This window comes from Sinohyriopsis cumingii, chromosome 19 (assembly GCF_028554795.1).
Source record: "Sinohyriopsis cumingii isolate HCF-2022 chromosome 19, ASM2855479v2, whole genome shotgun sequence".
Classification (NCBI taxonomy): domain Eukaryota; kingdom Metazoa; phylum Mollusca; class Bivalvia; order Unionida; family Unionidae; genus Sinohyriopsis; species Sinohyriopsis cumingii.
This window is the reverse complement of record NC_142979.1, coordinates 60,510,896-60,529,128: the sequence shown is the minus strand read 5'-3', so window position 1 is coordinate 60,529,128 and position 18,233 is coordinate 60,510,896. Positions and strand designations below refer to the sequence as shown.

At 33.9% G+C, this 18,233-nt stretch overlaps 1 protein-coding gene across 5 annotated transcripts in view; it reads left to right on the top strand.

Moving 5' to 3' along the window:
• Positions 1-11,366: 11,366 nt before the first annotated feature.
• Positions 11,367-18,233, top strand: part of LOC149775800 (B-cell CLL/lymphoma 7 protein family member A-like) — a 52,275-nt gene continuing 45,408 nt past the window's right edge. For 3 of the 5 annotated variants that reach the window (XR_016416595.1, XM_089944175.1, XM_089944174.1), the window contains exons 1-2: positions 11,367-11,562; positions 14,934-14,992. Coding sequence is in view for 4 of the 5 variants with exons in the window: in XM_089944175.1 (XP_089800301.1) it covers positions 11,471-11,562; positions 14,934-14,992 (151 nt within the window). In the remaining variant the exon portion in view is untranslated. Of the gene's footprint in view, positions 11,563-11,620; positions 11,688-14,933; positions 14,993-18,233 lie in introns of those variants that run through there. The other 2 variants (XM_089944178.1, XM_089944176.1) reach the window with 2 other exon arrangements.

The window sequence follows — 18,233 nt, the reverse complement described above, 5'->3', positions numbered from 1 at the left end:
TGCGTACATGTGCATTATTCGTTGAAGTCATATATGTAATATTTCTTCCTTTTTTCGCCATTGAATCCCAGTTTTCAGCGACATAATACTGTAGGGATTTTTTTTTCTCTTTCAAAGAAATGATTACTTGAATAATAAACAGTTGCCTCCTTTGGAGTGTTGTGTAACGAAAACGAGCACAGATATGCTTGAATAAACCCAAATTTGGCAATGATGCATGAACATACCAAGGAAATGTGTCACTGATAGATTTCATCAGCGTTTTTGTAAAAAGACCCATAAAACCAGCATAGCGAGTTCTAAGCGATGGCACGTTAACCCTTGGGGTAAAGACAGTGTCGGATACTCTCTTTCTCTCTCTCTCATCGTCATAGAACGAATTATTATTATTATTATTATTATTATTATTATTATTATTATTATTTATATGGTAGCTAATAACTTTTCTGTACTGATCCGGTTTAAAACCAACTATATAACAGGGCTTTCTCCAAAAAATCTAATCCTGTCAGTTTCATTCTTTCCACAAATCAAGAAAACAGTGTATATATTGCTTTATTTCTCATATGTTGGTCATTTATTGGTAAATGTACATAAAGGGAAAAGTGTGCAAGGCATAATGTTGTCCTTGGGTATATTTTAAAAGTGTACGATCAGTACATGGTGATAATACTATAAGGCAAAATTTTATATTAGAAGTAACATTGAAAGAGACTATGGTCATTAGAATATGCATTTTTGGAAGTGAACATTAATATGAAAGTTTATTAAAGCATTTTTATTTAAAAAATATGATAAAAATTTACACGAGCCTTGTTTAAACAGTGTTCTGGTAACAAGATGCAATTGGAATAATAGTCAAATGATTATTTTTATAGTTTATATTTCTGTCGCATCCTTTTTATCATCCATAAATGTAGTCTTTTATCTCCCAATATATTAAAGCTAATACCAAATTAATAACTGTAGTCTTTTATCTCCCAATATATTAAACCTAATACCAAAATAATAACTGTTGCATTTTATCTCCCAATATATTTAACCTAATACCAAAATAATAACTGTAGTCTTTTATCTCCCACTATATTTAACCTAATACCAAAATAATAACTGTAGTCTTTTATCTCCCAGTATATTAAACCTAATACCAAAACAATAAATGTAGTCTTTAATCTCCCAATATATTAAAACTAATACCAAATTAATAACTATAGTCTTTTATCTCCCAATATATTAAAACTAATACCAAATTAATAACTGTAGTCTTTTATCTCTCAATATATTAAACCTAATACCAAATTAATAACTGTAGTCTTTTATCTCCCAGTATATTAAACCTAATACCAAAATAATAACTGTAGTCTTTTATCTCTCAATATATTAAACCTAATACCAAATTAATAACTGTAGTCTTTTATCTCCCAGTATATTAAACCTAATACCAAAATAATAACTGTAGTCTTTTATCTCCCAATATATTAAAACTAATACCAAAATAATAACTGTAGTCTTTTATCTCTCAATATATTAAACCTAATACCAAATTAATAACTGTAGTCTTTTTTCTCCCAGTATATTAAACCTAATACCAAAACAATAAATATAGTCTTTTATCTCCCCAATATATTAAAACTAATACCAAATTAATAACTGTAGTCTTTTATCTCTCAATATATTAAACCTAATACCAAATTAATAACTGTAGTCTTTTATCTCCCAGTATATTAAACCTAATACCAAAATAATAACTGTAGTCTTTTATCTCCCAGTATATTAAACCTAATACCAAAATAATAACTATAGTCTTTTATCTCCCAGTATATTAAACCTAATACCAAAATAATAACTGTAGTCTTTTATCTCCCAATATATTAAAACTAATACCAAAATAATAACTGTAGTCTTTTATCTCCCAGTGTATTAAACCTAATACCAAATTAATAACTGTAGTCTTTTATCTCCCAATATATTAAACCTAATACCAAATTAATAACTAGTCTTATATCTCCCAATATATTAAACCTAATACCAAATTAATAAATGTAGTCTTTTTTCTCCCAATATATTAAACCTAATACCAAAATAATAAATTTGTATTTTTATGAATGTCTAGTTTAAATGAATCAGGTAGTTAAATAATTTCATTCAGCAGTTTTCCACCTACGTTACTTCTGCCGTGTCTACAAAGTCATACATGGTTTTTGTAAAGTTTCTTAAATCTAATCATTCGATTCACGACAAGAAAAAATTGTGAAGACAACAAATATTAGCAAAAGTACAGATACACGATGCTGGGGTAATACAGACAAGTGATCTGTGCCTCTTTTTTTTTTTTTCTTTTTTTCGTCATCCAACACACTACGGGAAGCAACTGTTTATTATTCAAGTATTCATTTCTTTCGAAATCTATGACTAAGCACCCCCATCCACAACCGCAAGTGTTAATACGTTAGTATGGGAGTGTGGGATTGATCAAATGCACATAATTCCGACGATTCATTTTTACTTATATTTGCATAAATACACATATAAAAAGTCAACGTGATATTTCAATTTGGTTTGTTAAAATGAAAGGGAGCTGTGTGAAAAGACTTGAGATTGCTGCGGAATTTGGATCAATTTGATAGTTATTTAGAATCACGTTTCACGCTTATGGAATGTCCCCAATTTCATTATATAATGTCTGACACTTTTTACATATTTGTGATTCCCCGTTCTGATGGTAAAAATTCTGATACATTGTTTCTTGGAACCGCAGATACATTGCAAAAGACGTGTGTATATATAAAAGGCATTGTAAAACAGATCTTTATCACCCAAAAATTGTTAAAATAAAGATGTCCCTGTTTTGATGGTGAAAATCATATGTCCCTGTATTGTAGGTTTTATAAGAATGTGTTTGTCTGTATGCCGCTAACTTAATTTGAGTGTGACTTGGATTCATTAAATAATAAAATTACTGTTTATGTTAATTTGGACAACTCTTTAAATGTACATATCATAAATAGGAAGACCAATATCAAGTGTTTTGTTTTCTTATCTTCAGTTGTTAGTTAGTCTCCACTAGATGATAAACTATCTTTGGTATATAGGTATACCATTAGAACTGCCGTAAAAAGGATGGCATAGAAAACGGGTTTATTTCAGACGTTAATGTGTCAACTATGTCAGAGTTTTTAAACTGTCGCGTATTCTTTGGTTTTAAAATGCACATCCTTTGAAATCACAAAAAATATAGGTACATCATTCTATGAGACCAACAAATTAGAAGCTGGTACGAATACCAACATTTTTAAAGAATGTTCATAAATCCGTTTAAAATGTTCATTTGTGGCTGGAAAATGCATGAAGTAAGAAGGCATTTTTAGCAGCTTTATATGCATACAAACAAGCGTTACTAAGTCATTGACACCTGCATCAATAGTGTGTAGTAAGGTCACTATGTGGACTGGTAACCGGAGGTATACAGTATTTACTAACAGCCAGTAGGAATCCATCAGGATCACAGAATCGTGCTGATAGCAAAGGGCCATTTAGCTTGGGTGTCATATCACCATGGATAGAAACTATGCACATTTCTTGGGGCTAGGCATAATATAGAACTTCAACGAAAAATGCACATGTACGCACGGAAGTAATGTCATATATTTAAAAAAAGGGTCGAGAAACACCTTGGCTGTCTAAGTTTCGTTTGCAAAAATATTAATCGAATGCTGAACACAATGCTCTGGATAACAGTGTCCCCTGTGTCTGTATATGATTGGATTTACGATAGATGATTTGCAGTTTGACTCTACAATGTAGTGCTGTTCACAGTCAGGCCGTTTACTTTCCACACATTTTACTCAATACCACGGGGTTTGGAAAATGAATGCATCATTCCATTCGGTTCTTCAGACCATTTTATTCGCTTGTACTTAAATCTACCTTGTGCTAAAAATAGACCATAACATCATTGTGCCCGGCTGTCGCCATACTGTTTTCGGACAAAGCACCGAGAGACGCTTAGTAACACGTAGTAAATCGCGACATATATGCAATTTTTTAAACTTTCTTTTTACTTCCCTCACTATGTAATGTTTTCATATATTAAACTATAATATGTGAGCGTGTACAGTAATAATTTTGTACATTTCATTTCTTTGTCATCCGTTTGTATTGTTTTCCAATCTTCGTTTAGTAAAACTCTCCTGTGTGCATATTATATATGTATTTGTGTGTATGTGTTTGTGTGTGTGTGTGTATGTGTGTGTGTGTGTGTGTGGCTTAGATTTTTTAACGTAGCTTTTTAAAAAATTCAGTCATTTCGCTACGATGTCTGCAGTGTGGCAGTTTATAGTGATGCCTAGCACTGGGGCATAATGCCGCAGACTAGTACTAATATTAGTACCCTTACTCGTACCTCGTGGACAGGGTACTAACATGAGCATATACGTGTTAATGGAGCAAGCCGGGTGTGAATCACACCCGGCGCTCTTTTAGCCTAATAATAACACTTTACTGTAAACATGTTCCTGCATATAATCCAATAGAGTAGTCATCTTATTTAATACCGGAAGTATCGAAAATCATTGTAGAAATAGTTGTAAAATCTCGTTTACTTTTTTCAGCCGATATTTTCGTTTAGATCGTCCGCCATGTTATTTCAAATAATGATTACTTCCGTTCTCAGCCTCGTTTGTTTGTGTGCCATATAAGGACATTGACACCTTATTTGAAAATGTAAACAAATCGTAGTAAAAGTTTGGCGCCGTTTGGGTCAGAAATTCTGCGCATTAAAAGTAAATACGGTTTATCAGCAACTTTGAAATTCAACCAAGAAGCGATTATTAGCACTTGATTGATCATAATATAGCGTAGAATATCCAAAATATGTTCTGGCAAGCCTTACGTATAAAAGGGGGCACGGCGAGAGTCTCGCGTTATCTGTCATGGCGGACAGGATAAGGTTAGAGTAACCATGCCAATTTATTTTATCGTGTAAGGGCTTAATAAATTCAAAATAAGCCAAACTTCTTTCAAAACATGATTATACTTATGTAGTTGATTTCTACACTGTTTGTTTTTCTGACTTTAGTGATGATTTTTTTTGCTCCATTACATGATATGGGATCAGTTCGTAGCCTCAACCACAACAAATCAAGTTGAGGCTACGACATCGTAGCTAGATGTCCCAGCCTGTCACATTATCCTGACACTGGGGCCGACCAGTCCTAACACTAACCTCTTAATGCTGAGCGCCTGTTAGTACCATTTTCTAAGTCTTTTGTATGACTCGGCCGGGGATCGAACACACGACCTCCCGCATCCGAGACGGACGCTCTAACCGCTAGGCCACCTGAGCGGTATGTATGTATGTATGTCTCCTAAATGAATGTGTTGAAACCAATAATATTTATTTATATCTACTTTGTTTTCTTTTCAGTCAGTATTCGTGTGTATGTAAAATATGTATTATTTTAAGGTTGGCTGTTGTCAGTAAGGACAGCAGTTTTTGTGTTGTTGTTTCCATGAATACATGCAGAAAATTATACCTCCCGACAAAATTTAATTGTATATATCTTTTAATTAAGGAAATGTATTACTCACGTAGTATAAATATAATCAACCAGTCCTGCTCTTTTCTACACCATTCTTACTTGTTCTAAACTGTCATTCAAAATTACGATTTGTTTGTAAAACAGTTAAAATAAATTTACTCTCTTCTTTTCTTAACTTTGTTACAGATTAACACATCAGAATCAGAAAAGGTTAATAAAATCACTAACGCATAATACCAACAAAACAAACAAACAAACAAATAATACCCCAAAACACACATTGATGTATTGTTTTTAAATATATGGAATATATATGCAACATTTCTAGATTATACAAGCATATCACATCAAATAAGCAGAGTGTAATTTTATGTGCTAAACAATATGTAAGAAATGGTCACTTATCTTGTACACCCCTCTCTATTTAATACATAAATCACATATAAGAATACTTCATTGACATTATTTAATGGGGGGGTGGTGACGTTCTGTCGTATTGGGGTGGGGTTCTCCCAATATAATTTAATTAAATTAAATTGAAAGTTCCACCCTGGCTCGTTAGGTTAGAAAGTTAAATTAGTGATGATGTAGATTTACAGCTCTGAGCCCCCAGTCAGCAATGCCGACGGTTAAATTATAGAGAACACGAAGATGAAATTCAATCAATAACAATTTAATAAATGTGATAATTTAAAAACGATAACTTCCAATCACTCGTCTTTCCCGCGACCAAGTGACAGCCTAATTCATCCCGTGATTTACAGTGTGAGTTCGATTTTCCCCTGTCCTTGCATCTACTCATCTATTTCTTCCCGCTGATTCTTCCTTCTTTCCGTTCCTCTAACTCCTTCTTTGTCTCTGTTTCCTCTCTACTATCTCCTCCAGCTTCGCTCCAGACTTCAACTTCTCCTTTCTTCTCCTTTCCCTCTCTATTATCTCTTCCTCCAACTTCCGCTCCCAGACTTCAACTTGTCCTGAGTTCTCTCCTTTCTTCTCTTTTCCTCCGTCTCTCTATCTGAGACTACGGGACCAAACTTTAACTGGTCTGTCCCTCAACGCTTCCTGTGAAAAACCACAAGGCGTTAACAAATGTCTTATCGAACCTCACCTCACACTATAACGACAATTAACCATCAGATAGCTGTCACTGTTTCGGCCACGCATGCATACACATCGAAATTCCCACACACTTCTTGCAGGGTAAACAATGGCGTAATAACACAGTATCAGCGAATTGTTATACAGACATCAATACATTGCGTCACGTCAGTATATACACATATATATTTAATCTCATTGTACTACAATCTGACAAAATCAGACGCATGTCTGTACATTACAAATATTCAACAATGGCAAAATCTATAATCATATGAACATATGTGTTAGTCTACTATAAAATACCCACATAGTAAATTACAATATTAACTCTTACGACGGCTGGCAAGCTATATAATTCTTTACAAATATCAACTCATTTCTTCAAAATATGCAAACATATTAACAAAACAAAGTAATTCTTCGTACTACGATTCTAGTACTAATAAAGTATACATACGACCTACAATTAAAATGCAGTCGCATTCCACAAAGACCGAACAAATATCTACTGACCTTTTGAAGCTTTCTGTACTTAGAATTTCCCGCTCTAAGATTTTCCCGCCAATAACGAATGGCTATTCGGAGTTACGCTAACCTCTTCTCTGGGTAATTTCTCTCAGCGAACTAACTTTTGCCGGAAAACGCAGGGATATCATTCTACCCAAATCAAGGTCTCCCCCCATCTCGATTCTGATTGGGTGGCGCTGTGCCCCTGTCCAATCGTCTTAGCGGCCAGTTCAACCTGTCTGTCTGTTTGCAGGGGAAAGAAGTTAGGACACTCCCACTTCGTCATGCAATTTCTTTTGATCTTGGAAACATTTCGACACCTAGGTGATAATTGGCTATCGGGCGCCTCGTAACTCCGATGTCCGGTTTTTCGATTCTAGCCACAACAGTCTTACGTAACGGATTAGTGCTAGCCTTCGGCAGTGTTCGACATCAAACAATGACCCGTCAGAATTACCTTGATTATACATGTTTCAAACTGGGCTACTCTGGGTCGGGGTAAACATGACGGGGGGGGGGGGGACTGGCAGTTCTCATAGAAAATGTAATTGTATAGATCCTTTAATTAAGGAAATGTATTATTCACATACCGTAAGTATAATCAACCAGTACTGTTCCCTTCAACAACATAACTCTAATGAACATTCTTACATGTTCTAAACTATCATTCAAAATTAGGATTTGTTTGTAAAACGGACATTGAAATAAACATATAAATTTTCTCTCTTCTTGTCTTGCCTTTGTTACCGATTAACACATCGGAATCAGAAAAGGTTAATAAAATCACTAATGCATAATACCCCCCCCCCAAAAAAAACATCGATACATTGCTTTTAAACATTTCTAGATTCTACATGCATAATATCACATCAACTAAGCAAAGTGTAATTTTGTGCGCTAAACAAAAGATAGTCACTTTCTTACATACATCCCTCTGTGTGTGTATGTTAAAACATGAATCAAATATAAGAATACTTCATCGGCTTTATTTAATGTGGTGGGGGTGGGGGTGGGGGTGGCAGTTCCCTTGGAATTTTCATCTCAAAATATTCAGGGTTATTTATCGGTGACGAAATGCAAGCAATTTGTGTATTATAGTGTTCTAGAAAGATTCATCAAATTTAATTATATGATTTATACAGTCTGCAGGCTTAAGCACCACTGTAACAAAATATTGGAATGAACATCTGCATTCAGATGTGCAAATTTAACGTCTGGTACATGGTTTTCAGTAAGAATAATAATACGAACAATATCACAGAAAAGAACACTGAATGCCGTTACACCGGTTCGCCTTGTCCGAAAGGCTATTTTTAGAAACTGACATCACTGCGTGTGACGTTTCACAAAGGTAAAAAGTACAAGCGCCATACCAAATCATTTGAAATTTAAATTCATCATTTCATTTGCTGGATTAAATCATTTCATTTTAGACTATGTCATTTCATCTAATACCACGTCATTTGGAAACAGATTTCATCATTCCATTTTCTTCTTTAAATCTTTTTATTTAATATCAAGTCATTTGAAATCTGAATTCATTATTTCATTTATTGGTTTAAATCATTTGATTTTATGCTATAAAACTTCATTTGGAATCAGAATTTATCATTCCGTTTTGTTCTTTAAATCATTTTATTTAATACCAGATCATTTTGGAATCATGGTTTCATTTGTTGAGTTAAATCATTGCATTTTAGACTACATCATTTTATTTAATACCACGTCATTTGGAAGCAGATTTCATCATTTTATTTTGTTCTTTAAATCATTCAATTTCACGCTAAGTCATTTCATTTAATAACACGTCATTTGGAATCTGAATTCATTATTTCATTTTTGGGGATCAAACATTTCATATCATGCTACATCATTTCATATCACACAACATCATTTCATGTGACACCACATCATATGGAATCTGGATTTATCATTTCATTTGCTGGGTTAAATCATTGATTTCATACTACATCATTTGATTAATGTAATTTTGGCGGTGACGGCTGCCCATGCTCATAAAAATGGTATGTTCACCCTCCCTGCTGCTCTCCACATGCCCATATCTTTCATCGGATAATGCATGGGCAGGTTTGAGTCTATGCGGATTATTTACAGTAATCGATAGATAAAATACACGAACAATGTCACATTATGCGACGGCCTTTTAGGGTCTATGTTGTTTTATATTTGACTAGACGTAAAAGCATGTACATACGGTTATCAATCATACGAACTATTGAAACAATTCTAGATGAACCTAGCCAATAAACAGAAGGTTTATGCACCCCACAGTAATATAGTCTTACAAGCTGACATCAACCCCGACAATAATATAGCCTTACAAATGGACATCAACCCCACAATAATATAGTCTTACAAATTGACATCAACCCCACAATAATATAGTCTTACAAACTGACATCAACCCCACAATAATATAGTCTTACAAATTGACATCAACCCCACAATAATATAGTCTTACAAACTGACATCAACCCCACAATAATAGTCTTACAAATTGACATCAACCCCACAATAATATAGTCTTACAAATTGACATCAACCCCACAGTAATATGGTCTTACAAACTGACATCAAACCCACAATAATATAGTCTTACAAACTGACATCAAACACACAACAATCTAGACTTAGAAATTGACATCAACTCAACAACAATCTAGACTTAGAAACTGACGTCAACTCAACAACAATCTAGACTTAGAAACTGACATCAACTCAACAACAATCTAGACTTAGAAACTGACATCAACTCAACAACAATCTGGACTTTAAAAGTTTAAATCAACTTCAGGACAATCTAGATATACAAATTTACATCAATCTCAAAGCCATCTTCGCTAGCCAATGTTCCTGTGTGACAGATGGGATTATCATATCGGGACCTTGACAAGCAAAGATGCCTCACAGCTATCAAGATTTAGAAATTGACATCAACTCCACGACAGTCTAGACTTACAAATGCACATCAACATTCTAGGATTACAAAAAAGTACTTGCTTATCAAATAATACAATATTTTGTCAAGATTTTGCTCTTACAATTGCATGTGAAGAATTTATCAACAAATACAATGACACTGCGTTCAGCGGAAGAGACGGTAAAACTTAAATAGTATCCAATGGAGGGATATAACCAGTAAATATGTTTATTTGTAACAGTCGAGGCTGTTTTTAAAACCAGCTTACTGCTGAGAACGAATTAAATAAAAGATTTATATATTTTTAAAAAATAGACATAAAATGAGAAACATTCGATAACTGTGCATGTCAAGATTACGTGTTAATGTGACATAGTTCCTCTTCAGTACAGTAAGATAACTGCTTTGCTCATACATATTAATTGCAAAATAGTTTCTTTCCTTTATATATATCTATATATATATATATATATATATATATATATATATATATATATATATATATATATATATATATATATAGCATCATGATGTACCAGAAGTATATATATATATATATATATATATATATATATATATATATATATATATATATATATATATATATAGCATCATGATGTACCAGAAGTTGCGCAGTTGATATAAAAATTAAAAATTGTTTCATATAAAATATATTGTTATTTTATTTGAATGCATCTCCATCATTTAAAGGTATATATTCGCATCTGAAAATGAATCGAACATCGCATACAAATTTAGTTTACCCTGGTACATTTTTGTCTGAAATGCATTAAGGAAGTCATACAATACAATCCAGTCTGATTTATTTTGCCAATCACGTCACGCTGTGGTCTGCATCTTTTCAAAAAAACTTAAATTGTCAAAGCTTAAAGTGTAGTTATCTTTTTTTTAATAGATAAAATCTGGAATTCAGTAAATAATTTATACTTACATCTAGAATGTTCTGATGCCGTATCGCTTACAGATATTAAATTAAACGCTTTTTTTCTTTTCACATGTTGTTTTTTTTCCTTTGTTGTGGTCATTATTTGCATCTGCAGATACATGAAGAAGACATACGTTTGCAAGCCCATACACCTACATAAAGTCGAACATTATAAGAAAATAATTTAATAAGATCTGAGTAGAAACTAATATAAACAGAGATAAATTGAAACAAATAATGTGTCCAGCAGTATGACAAGGAAATATTAGCAGCGCACCTGCCAGAATCCAATATGGATTACTTCCCTTTGTAAATGACGCCAGTTGTCGAGTCACTGAGGTCAATATCCGGGCATTTTACATTAATCTATCTATTCTGGCCTGCGAAAGGTCTGCATAACTAGTGATTTGATTACAAAGCGCAAATTTTGAAGGTATGCTGTCTCGGTCAATTCGCGCGGAAACCCGCAGCCGGGCGAAGGAAGATATTAAAAGAGTAATCACTGCTGTGGATAAGGTGCGGAAATGGTAAGTGGTATTGTGCTAGGAAAGCATTTTATTGATTCGCCTTGACATGTCTTTGTGTTAGACGAGTGGGACGAATGTTACTCGGGGATCAGAGGGTTTCTTTGATGCCGCTTTGATTTTTGCCGGTAATGTATTGCCTAATAAGACTCCCCGCTAGTAGCACGTGCTATTGTTTACATTTGATAACTGTAAATAGTAATATTGTAATCCTACTTGTCTTGTTAACTCTAGTCGCAGTTTGTGATGTCATCAGTATGGCCTGATCATGGAGTGTTGGCATGCAGAATGAACAACGGGTCTTCTTGAAGAACACTATACAAATTAATATATATTTAAATTTATTCAAGTCAGATATATGCTTTTTGTTATGAATTCTTAAACCTCAGGCTTACGTTATGTTATATTAGTTCCAAAATAATAATAAAAATAAAATCTGTTTTAGGTCTCATCACAAAATAAATAAACCTCCGTCAGTATCAGATGCTGTGTAGCGTCAACTACAAAGTCAATAGTTGTCTACCCAGTTATTTAATCCCCATAATTTATGTATCAAAAGATTACAATTACTGTCATACCTTTTTGGACAAATTAACTAAAATACATTCCTATTTAGAATGTGAGCAATTTATCGTTTATTAATAATTCCGATGATATTGCTAAGACTAATAATATTATTATTGTTCATTACACATTTTAGTATTATCATTTATCATGTTTAATATTGTAAAGATAAAAAAAATATAAAAATGAAGTTACACTTCCTTAATTTCACTATCCTTCTAAACGAGCACTCAACTTGTACATGTATTTTTGGAATATGTTTGTCATGTGATATGATTTTAACACTGGTTTCAGTCACAGATTAATATTTACATTTGCCAAGGATTAGTATGATGGTACTTTTTGACCAAAAGGATTACAGTATAAAAATTATTAAGGTGAGAATTGACTCCTTATTTTTAGAACTAAACTTTTTTAATCAGCACTTTTAGCCAGGATTGTGCTGATGTGGCATTAAACCCAATATCATGGGTTTCAGTAGAAGGCATAACCAAGTAATTTTTCACCATGTATTTTTTGCAGGACTTTAGAACATAGATATTTTTTAATTTTCTCAGTTTTATAATATATTGCCCTATTTCACACGATATGATTCTACCAATTGAGACAGACATCTTTTTCCATTTGATACAGATTGGTCAGTGCCTATAATGCAGTAATTTTTTCTTAGCAACATGAAAAGTGCTGCCTGACACCAAATTTAGTCTCTGTCAAAGGGAACTATAAATGTTGTCTCTTTCCTTTGATGCCCAGTCAGGAGATGAGAAAAGGCATACATTAACCTAAATAAAAAAGTGTTTCTCTAACAAATTATTGAGTTCAGTAAATTATACACTACAGAGGGAACCGCTTCAAAGAGAAATGCAACAGGATAAGCTGACACTTACAGTATAAGAATATTGCAGGTGATGAGATGGAAATGTTAAACATTTGCTCTGGTTTGACCTAAGTACAACAGATAAAAGCACATTTGAACATAAATGCAACATGAATACAGCACATACTGTTACATTTTTAAAAATTGTTAATATAACATTTTATGCACATATACAGTATTATTACGTATGAACTTCTGCCTTTGGTTTTGATGCCAACACAAGAATTTAAGTTGATTATTTGTATTTAATTTATTGTCTGTATTATTCTGTATCATGGCAACTTGCATTTTCCCGTTTTTCTTTAACACTTTTCCTTTGTAGATATTTTTTGGTAATCAGCCAAGTAACTATGAACACATTATAGTGAATCGTTTGCAATTAAACTTTGCATGATACTTATTTTTCTTATTAATAGGATCAGAAATAACCACTAGATACAAAATTACCACAAGATATGAATTATACAAAATTCTGTAACACAACAAAAATATTTTCAAGCACATTTCAGATTTTTCAGAAGGGATGGTTATATTGAAATGAGGTTTTCGTCAAAAAACTTCTTTTGATTTGTAGTTGGACCTTAATGAAAATGGTACCGAACATCTTTTGGACATAATATGGAAAAGTGTTGTGGTGCATGGTTATAGCTGTTTAACACAAATGTTTTCCAGGTTATATGTACTATGGTACTTTTTCACTATAGACAAATGTGAAAATGTGGTTACCTACTTTGTCTGCTAGAGTGTGCAACTGCATACTTAGAACTTCTGGTAATTACTTAGAATGAGAAGTTGACTAAAGCTGTCATTGCTTGTGATGGTACATACATGTAAGTGCATGTGTTCAGATGCCCTTGTGTAGGAATAATGTTACTAGTTATCTTAGATGCACATGTTTTACAAAAACAAAATGTCATTATTGGATTGATGTGTGTTTTTGTATAAAATGTATACAAGTGGATTTGCAACTTTCTACCACTGAATACCATAAAAACTGTTATGAGCAACCACCTGTCATTTCTGACTACAATCGTATCGCACAGATCTATTTTATTATATAAACGCTTTGTTATGAACGACCACCTGCTTAACGTGACCATAATGTCTTGGCAAAATATGCATTTCGACACCAAAACAGGTCGACACCACTGACCTGGACTTATTCCTTTGTAAACATGAGAGCTCAGGATACATGTAGTTTGCAAACAAAGTGCACATTAAATAACACTACAGTTGAACAAGTGAGATAAACACTGCTACCCATCATTCAATCCTTTCTATAAAGTGTTTTAGTAAAGATTGCTCTAATAAAGGTAGTTTATTTAAAATTCAGCTAGCTGCCAGTTCAGAATGTTATCAAAGATGATACATGTGTGTGTATGTATGTATGTATGTATGTGTGTATATATATATATATATATATATATATATATATATATATATATATATATATATATATATATATATATATGCCTTCTAATGTCAGATTATGTGCTGAATCATGAAAATTATATTCCTATTGCTATAACTATGTGAGTTGGTATTTATACAAATAACTAGGAATTAATTCTAAAAATGGAGCCCTGGTTGGCTGAGTGGTCCAGAGAGCTCGCCTTTACCAATCACTGTCATCTCATCTCTGTCTGCATGGGTTGGAGTCTCTGGCTCGCTCGGTGTGGGTATCTGAGAAAGTTGCCAGTAGCTTCCTGTTGGTCATTGATTCTTATCAGGGTTTTCCTGGGTTCTTTCTCCAACAATTATACTGGGTGCCATGTATAGCCTATCTTGTATTGAGAAATAACATTAAACCCAAAACAACAACACTTCTAAACTATTTTGTAAAACCCCAGCTAGATAAGTAATTATTGATTCAATAGTGATCATCCAAAACACTTTTATCATATGATTATGACATTTAATTTCTTTGTCACAGGGAAAAGAAATGGGTAACAATTGGAGACACAACAATGAAAATATTTAAATGGGTGCCTGGTAAGTGCTTTTAAAGTCTACAATAAAGTAGCATGTGTAGATGTCCATCTGTTCATACTCTAACAATATATGCCCATCTGTTCATAGCTCTAACAATATATTTCATGCTGGCAGGTAGCATGCTAAATTTAGAAAGTGTGTTGCCAACATGGTTAACATGTGCAAGAAGGCTATGTTTTATGGTCTTTTTGTTAAAGTCATTGAGCAGGTAAGGTTAGGTGCCAGGGATAACATTTTCTATCAGTGACAATTTGAAACATTTTTGGACCAAAGGTTATATATGTAGTAATAGCTGGAAGGATACATAGCTGAGCAAATTCCTTCGGCATATGTCCAGGGCAAGTTAAATTCTTAATCAGACTAGTGAAGTTTTCTAAATTTGTACACAGTGTTTCCCTAGGGGTGCAAGATGGTGAGTCAAAAATACCCTTAGTGTCAGAACTGGGGGTCAGAATGAGCAAAAAGAACCCACAAGTCTTGGTGGCAGAACAGGGGGTGTAATTAAAAATTTGGTGGTCTCTGACACAAATGAGGGTAAAGTTCATGGATGTCAGTTTTTAAATGCCCATAGAAGGGCTGAATATGTGTTATAATGGATGCCTCTGTGTTAACAATTTCATTTTTACACAAGAACTTTACTTGCCCACCATCTGCAGTTATAAAACTTTGTGGATGGCTTGTACTTGAAGAAAAGAACCCTACTGATTTTCAGTTCAAAAGGTGAAAGGTGAAGGTCATCAGCTGAAAAAAGAAAAAATTGTTTCCACACAATAACTTGATTTGTTCACCATCTATGGCAATTAGCCGTTGTGTATAGCTTGCACTTGGAAGAATCTTGTCAGTTTCATTGGCACAATTTAAATGTCAAGGTCATTGACTGAAAGGGCAAAAAAAAAGTTTTTACACAATTACCAGACTTTGTGGTTGGCTTACACTTGGTGTAATGAATACCCCTACAGATTTTGGAGTTGTATGATTTAAGGTCACTGTGACTGAAAAGAAAAAAAATGGACTTCCCCACAGTTACATTAGTTGGACATTGGTGTATGTCAGAGACCTGGTACAGATTTTGTGGGTGGGTTGCATTTAGGGTAAAAATAAGGGATATTGATTGCAGAATCAAATATTATAGCTGCTGTGGCTAAAAGAAACCCTTGGTTTTTATTTAAATATGTTCAGTTATCTACATGGAATTTTTTTAATTATCAGACATGCATATACTCTCTGACAATACCGCTCTGTTGGCCTGGTGGTTGGAGCATCCACTTTGGATTCGTGAGGTCATGGGGACAAACCCCAGCCAAGTCATACCAAAGACATATACAAATGGTCCTAGTAGCTACCTCGCTTGATGCTCAGCATTAAGAGGTTAATGTTAGGACTGGTCGGCCTGGTGTCAGGATAATGTGATTGAGTGGGACATGATGCCACATGTGTTTGGTGTGATGCCCAGTGCTAAACATCACTATAAACTGCCATACTACAGACATCATAGCGATATGACTAAAAAATTGTTGAAGCTACGTTTAAAAACACATGTAGAAATATTTTCCAAGATTGAAAGTTGGCCAGGTTGTGGCTTTTTTAATTTAGAATACTTCCCAAAATTGAATGGTAGCCAAGTTGTCACTTTTTTCATCTGGCGTACTCCCCAAGATTGAAATAACCCAATTTGTTTAACATTGTTCTATGGCCCTGGGATTCCATTGTTAAATCTGAAGAAGGCCATGGAAGTATAGGTTAAAAAGTTGGCTGTCTTGTTATCAATGTTCGTATATAGTATCTTAATCCAGATACAGATAAAAATGTGCAATCTGTGAGGGTTAGTTGAAAATTTACTGAACACATGCAATGTTTTCAAAAACAAAGCAGCAACTGTGATGAAAATGAGTGGGTATATAATTAGAATATGATATCTGTTTTAAGTTGATGATGTCACAGGCTTTGTCATTTCATCTTTTTCGATGTTGGGTATGTAGACATGCTGGCAGAATGGCAGATGAGCCTGTTTTCTAACAGAATGATTATAAAATACATGCAGCATTAGAAAAATCCTTTACACAGATAAATGCAAAGGTTGGTACTGTTGATAGAGCTAAAGCGCTTCCTGGGATGGGTAGATGGATGAAACATCTTATCATCTGCAGGGAAGTTTTATACGGTCACTGTAGTAGGTATGGTAGTGACAACTGTAATTTATTAAATGTTTGCACTTGCATGTAAAATGGTTATCTGTAAAATCTGAGGAAATGGTTTTGAGGATTATGTTCTTGACTCCCCCGCCACTCAAGAATTTGAAAGATGTTACCATATGCACATTTTAATACCTCAGCACAAAAAGGTTTCCTTGATCTATACATTTATTAAATTCTTTACTTTTATTGCTATTCACATTTTTAATAAGCATTGTCTGGTAAACAATATTACGACTGTTGTAACTTTTATTAAAGTACTGTTAATTGCTAATAACTGTTCAGTTGCTTAAATTACACTGTTATAATTAGTAATACTTTAGTTGTTACCATATGTTTGAAAGGCTGGCTCATGGTTCTTGAACACCAAGTGTGACCAAGATACACACAACAATGTCAGCTCTTAGTGTCTGACTGGTACCAAAGGTCATGACAAAACATGACAGGACAAACAAGAATTATACATAATGATGTATATTTATTAATTCACAAATGGTGCCAGTCTGATATATAATATGGCCACCATGTCAGCCATCTTGAAAAACTTATGGAAAGTCACTATAAAAAAAGGTAATCTTGTGATACTATGTTATATACTTGCATAAAAACCAGATTCAACTGAAAATTGCATGGATCAAGATTTGATGCTGGCAGATCTGGGTCTTTGCAGTTTGTTGGATTAATCAGTGGAACAATATTAACCTGTGATCTGCTGGCACATATGTAACAGCAAATCTGGGTCTATATTGTTTGCAGTTGAGCCGGTCTTCTGTATAGAAATACATGTAGTAATACATGAATGTATAGAGTTCATATATTTCTAGAGAATAATTAGGTTTATACATGCTATACACTCATAATAGTTTGGAGGGGCCCCGAGTGGCCAAGTGGTCTAAAGCGCTCTTCGTTATGGATCACTGCCATCTCACCTCTGTCTGTGGCAGTTCGAGTCTAAGATTCAGCCAATGTGGGTATGTGAGAAAGCTTGCCAGTAGCTTCTCGAGGGTCAGTCATTCTTTCCGGGGTTTTCCCTGGTTCTTCCTCCACCA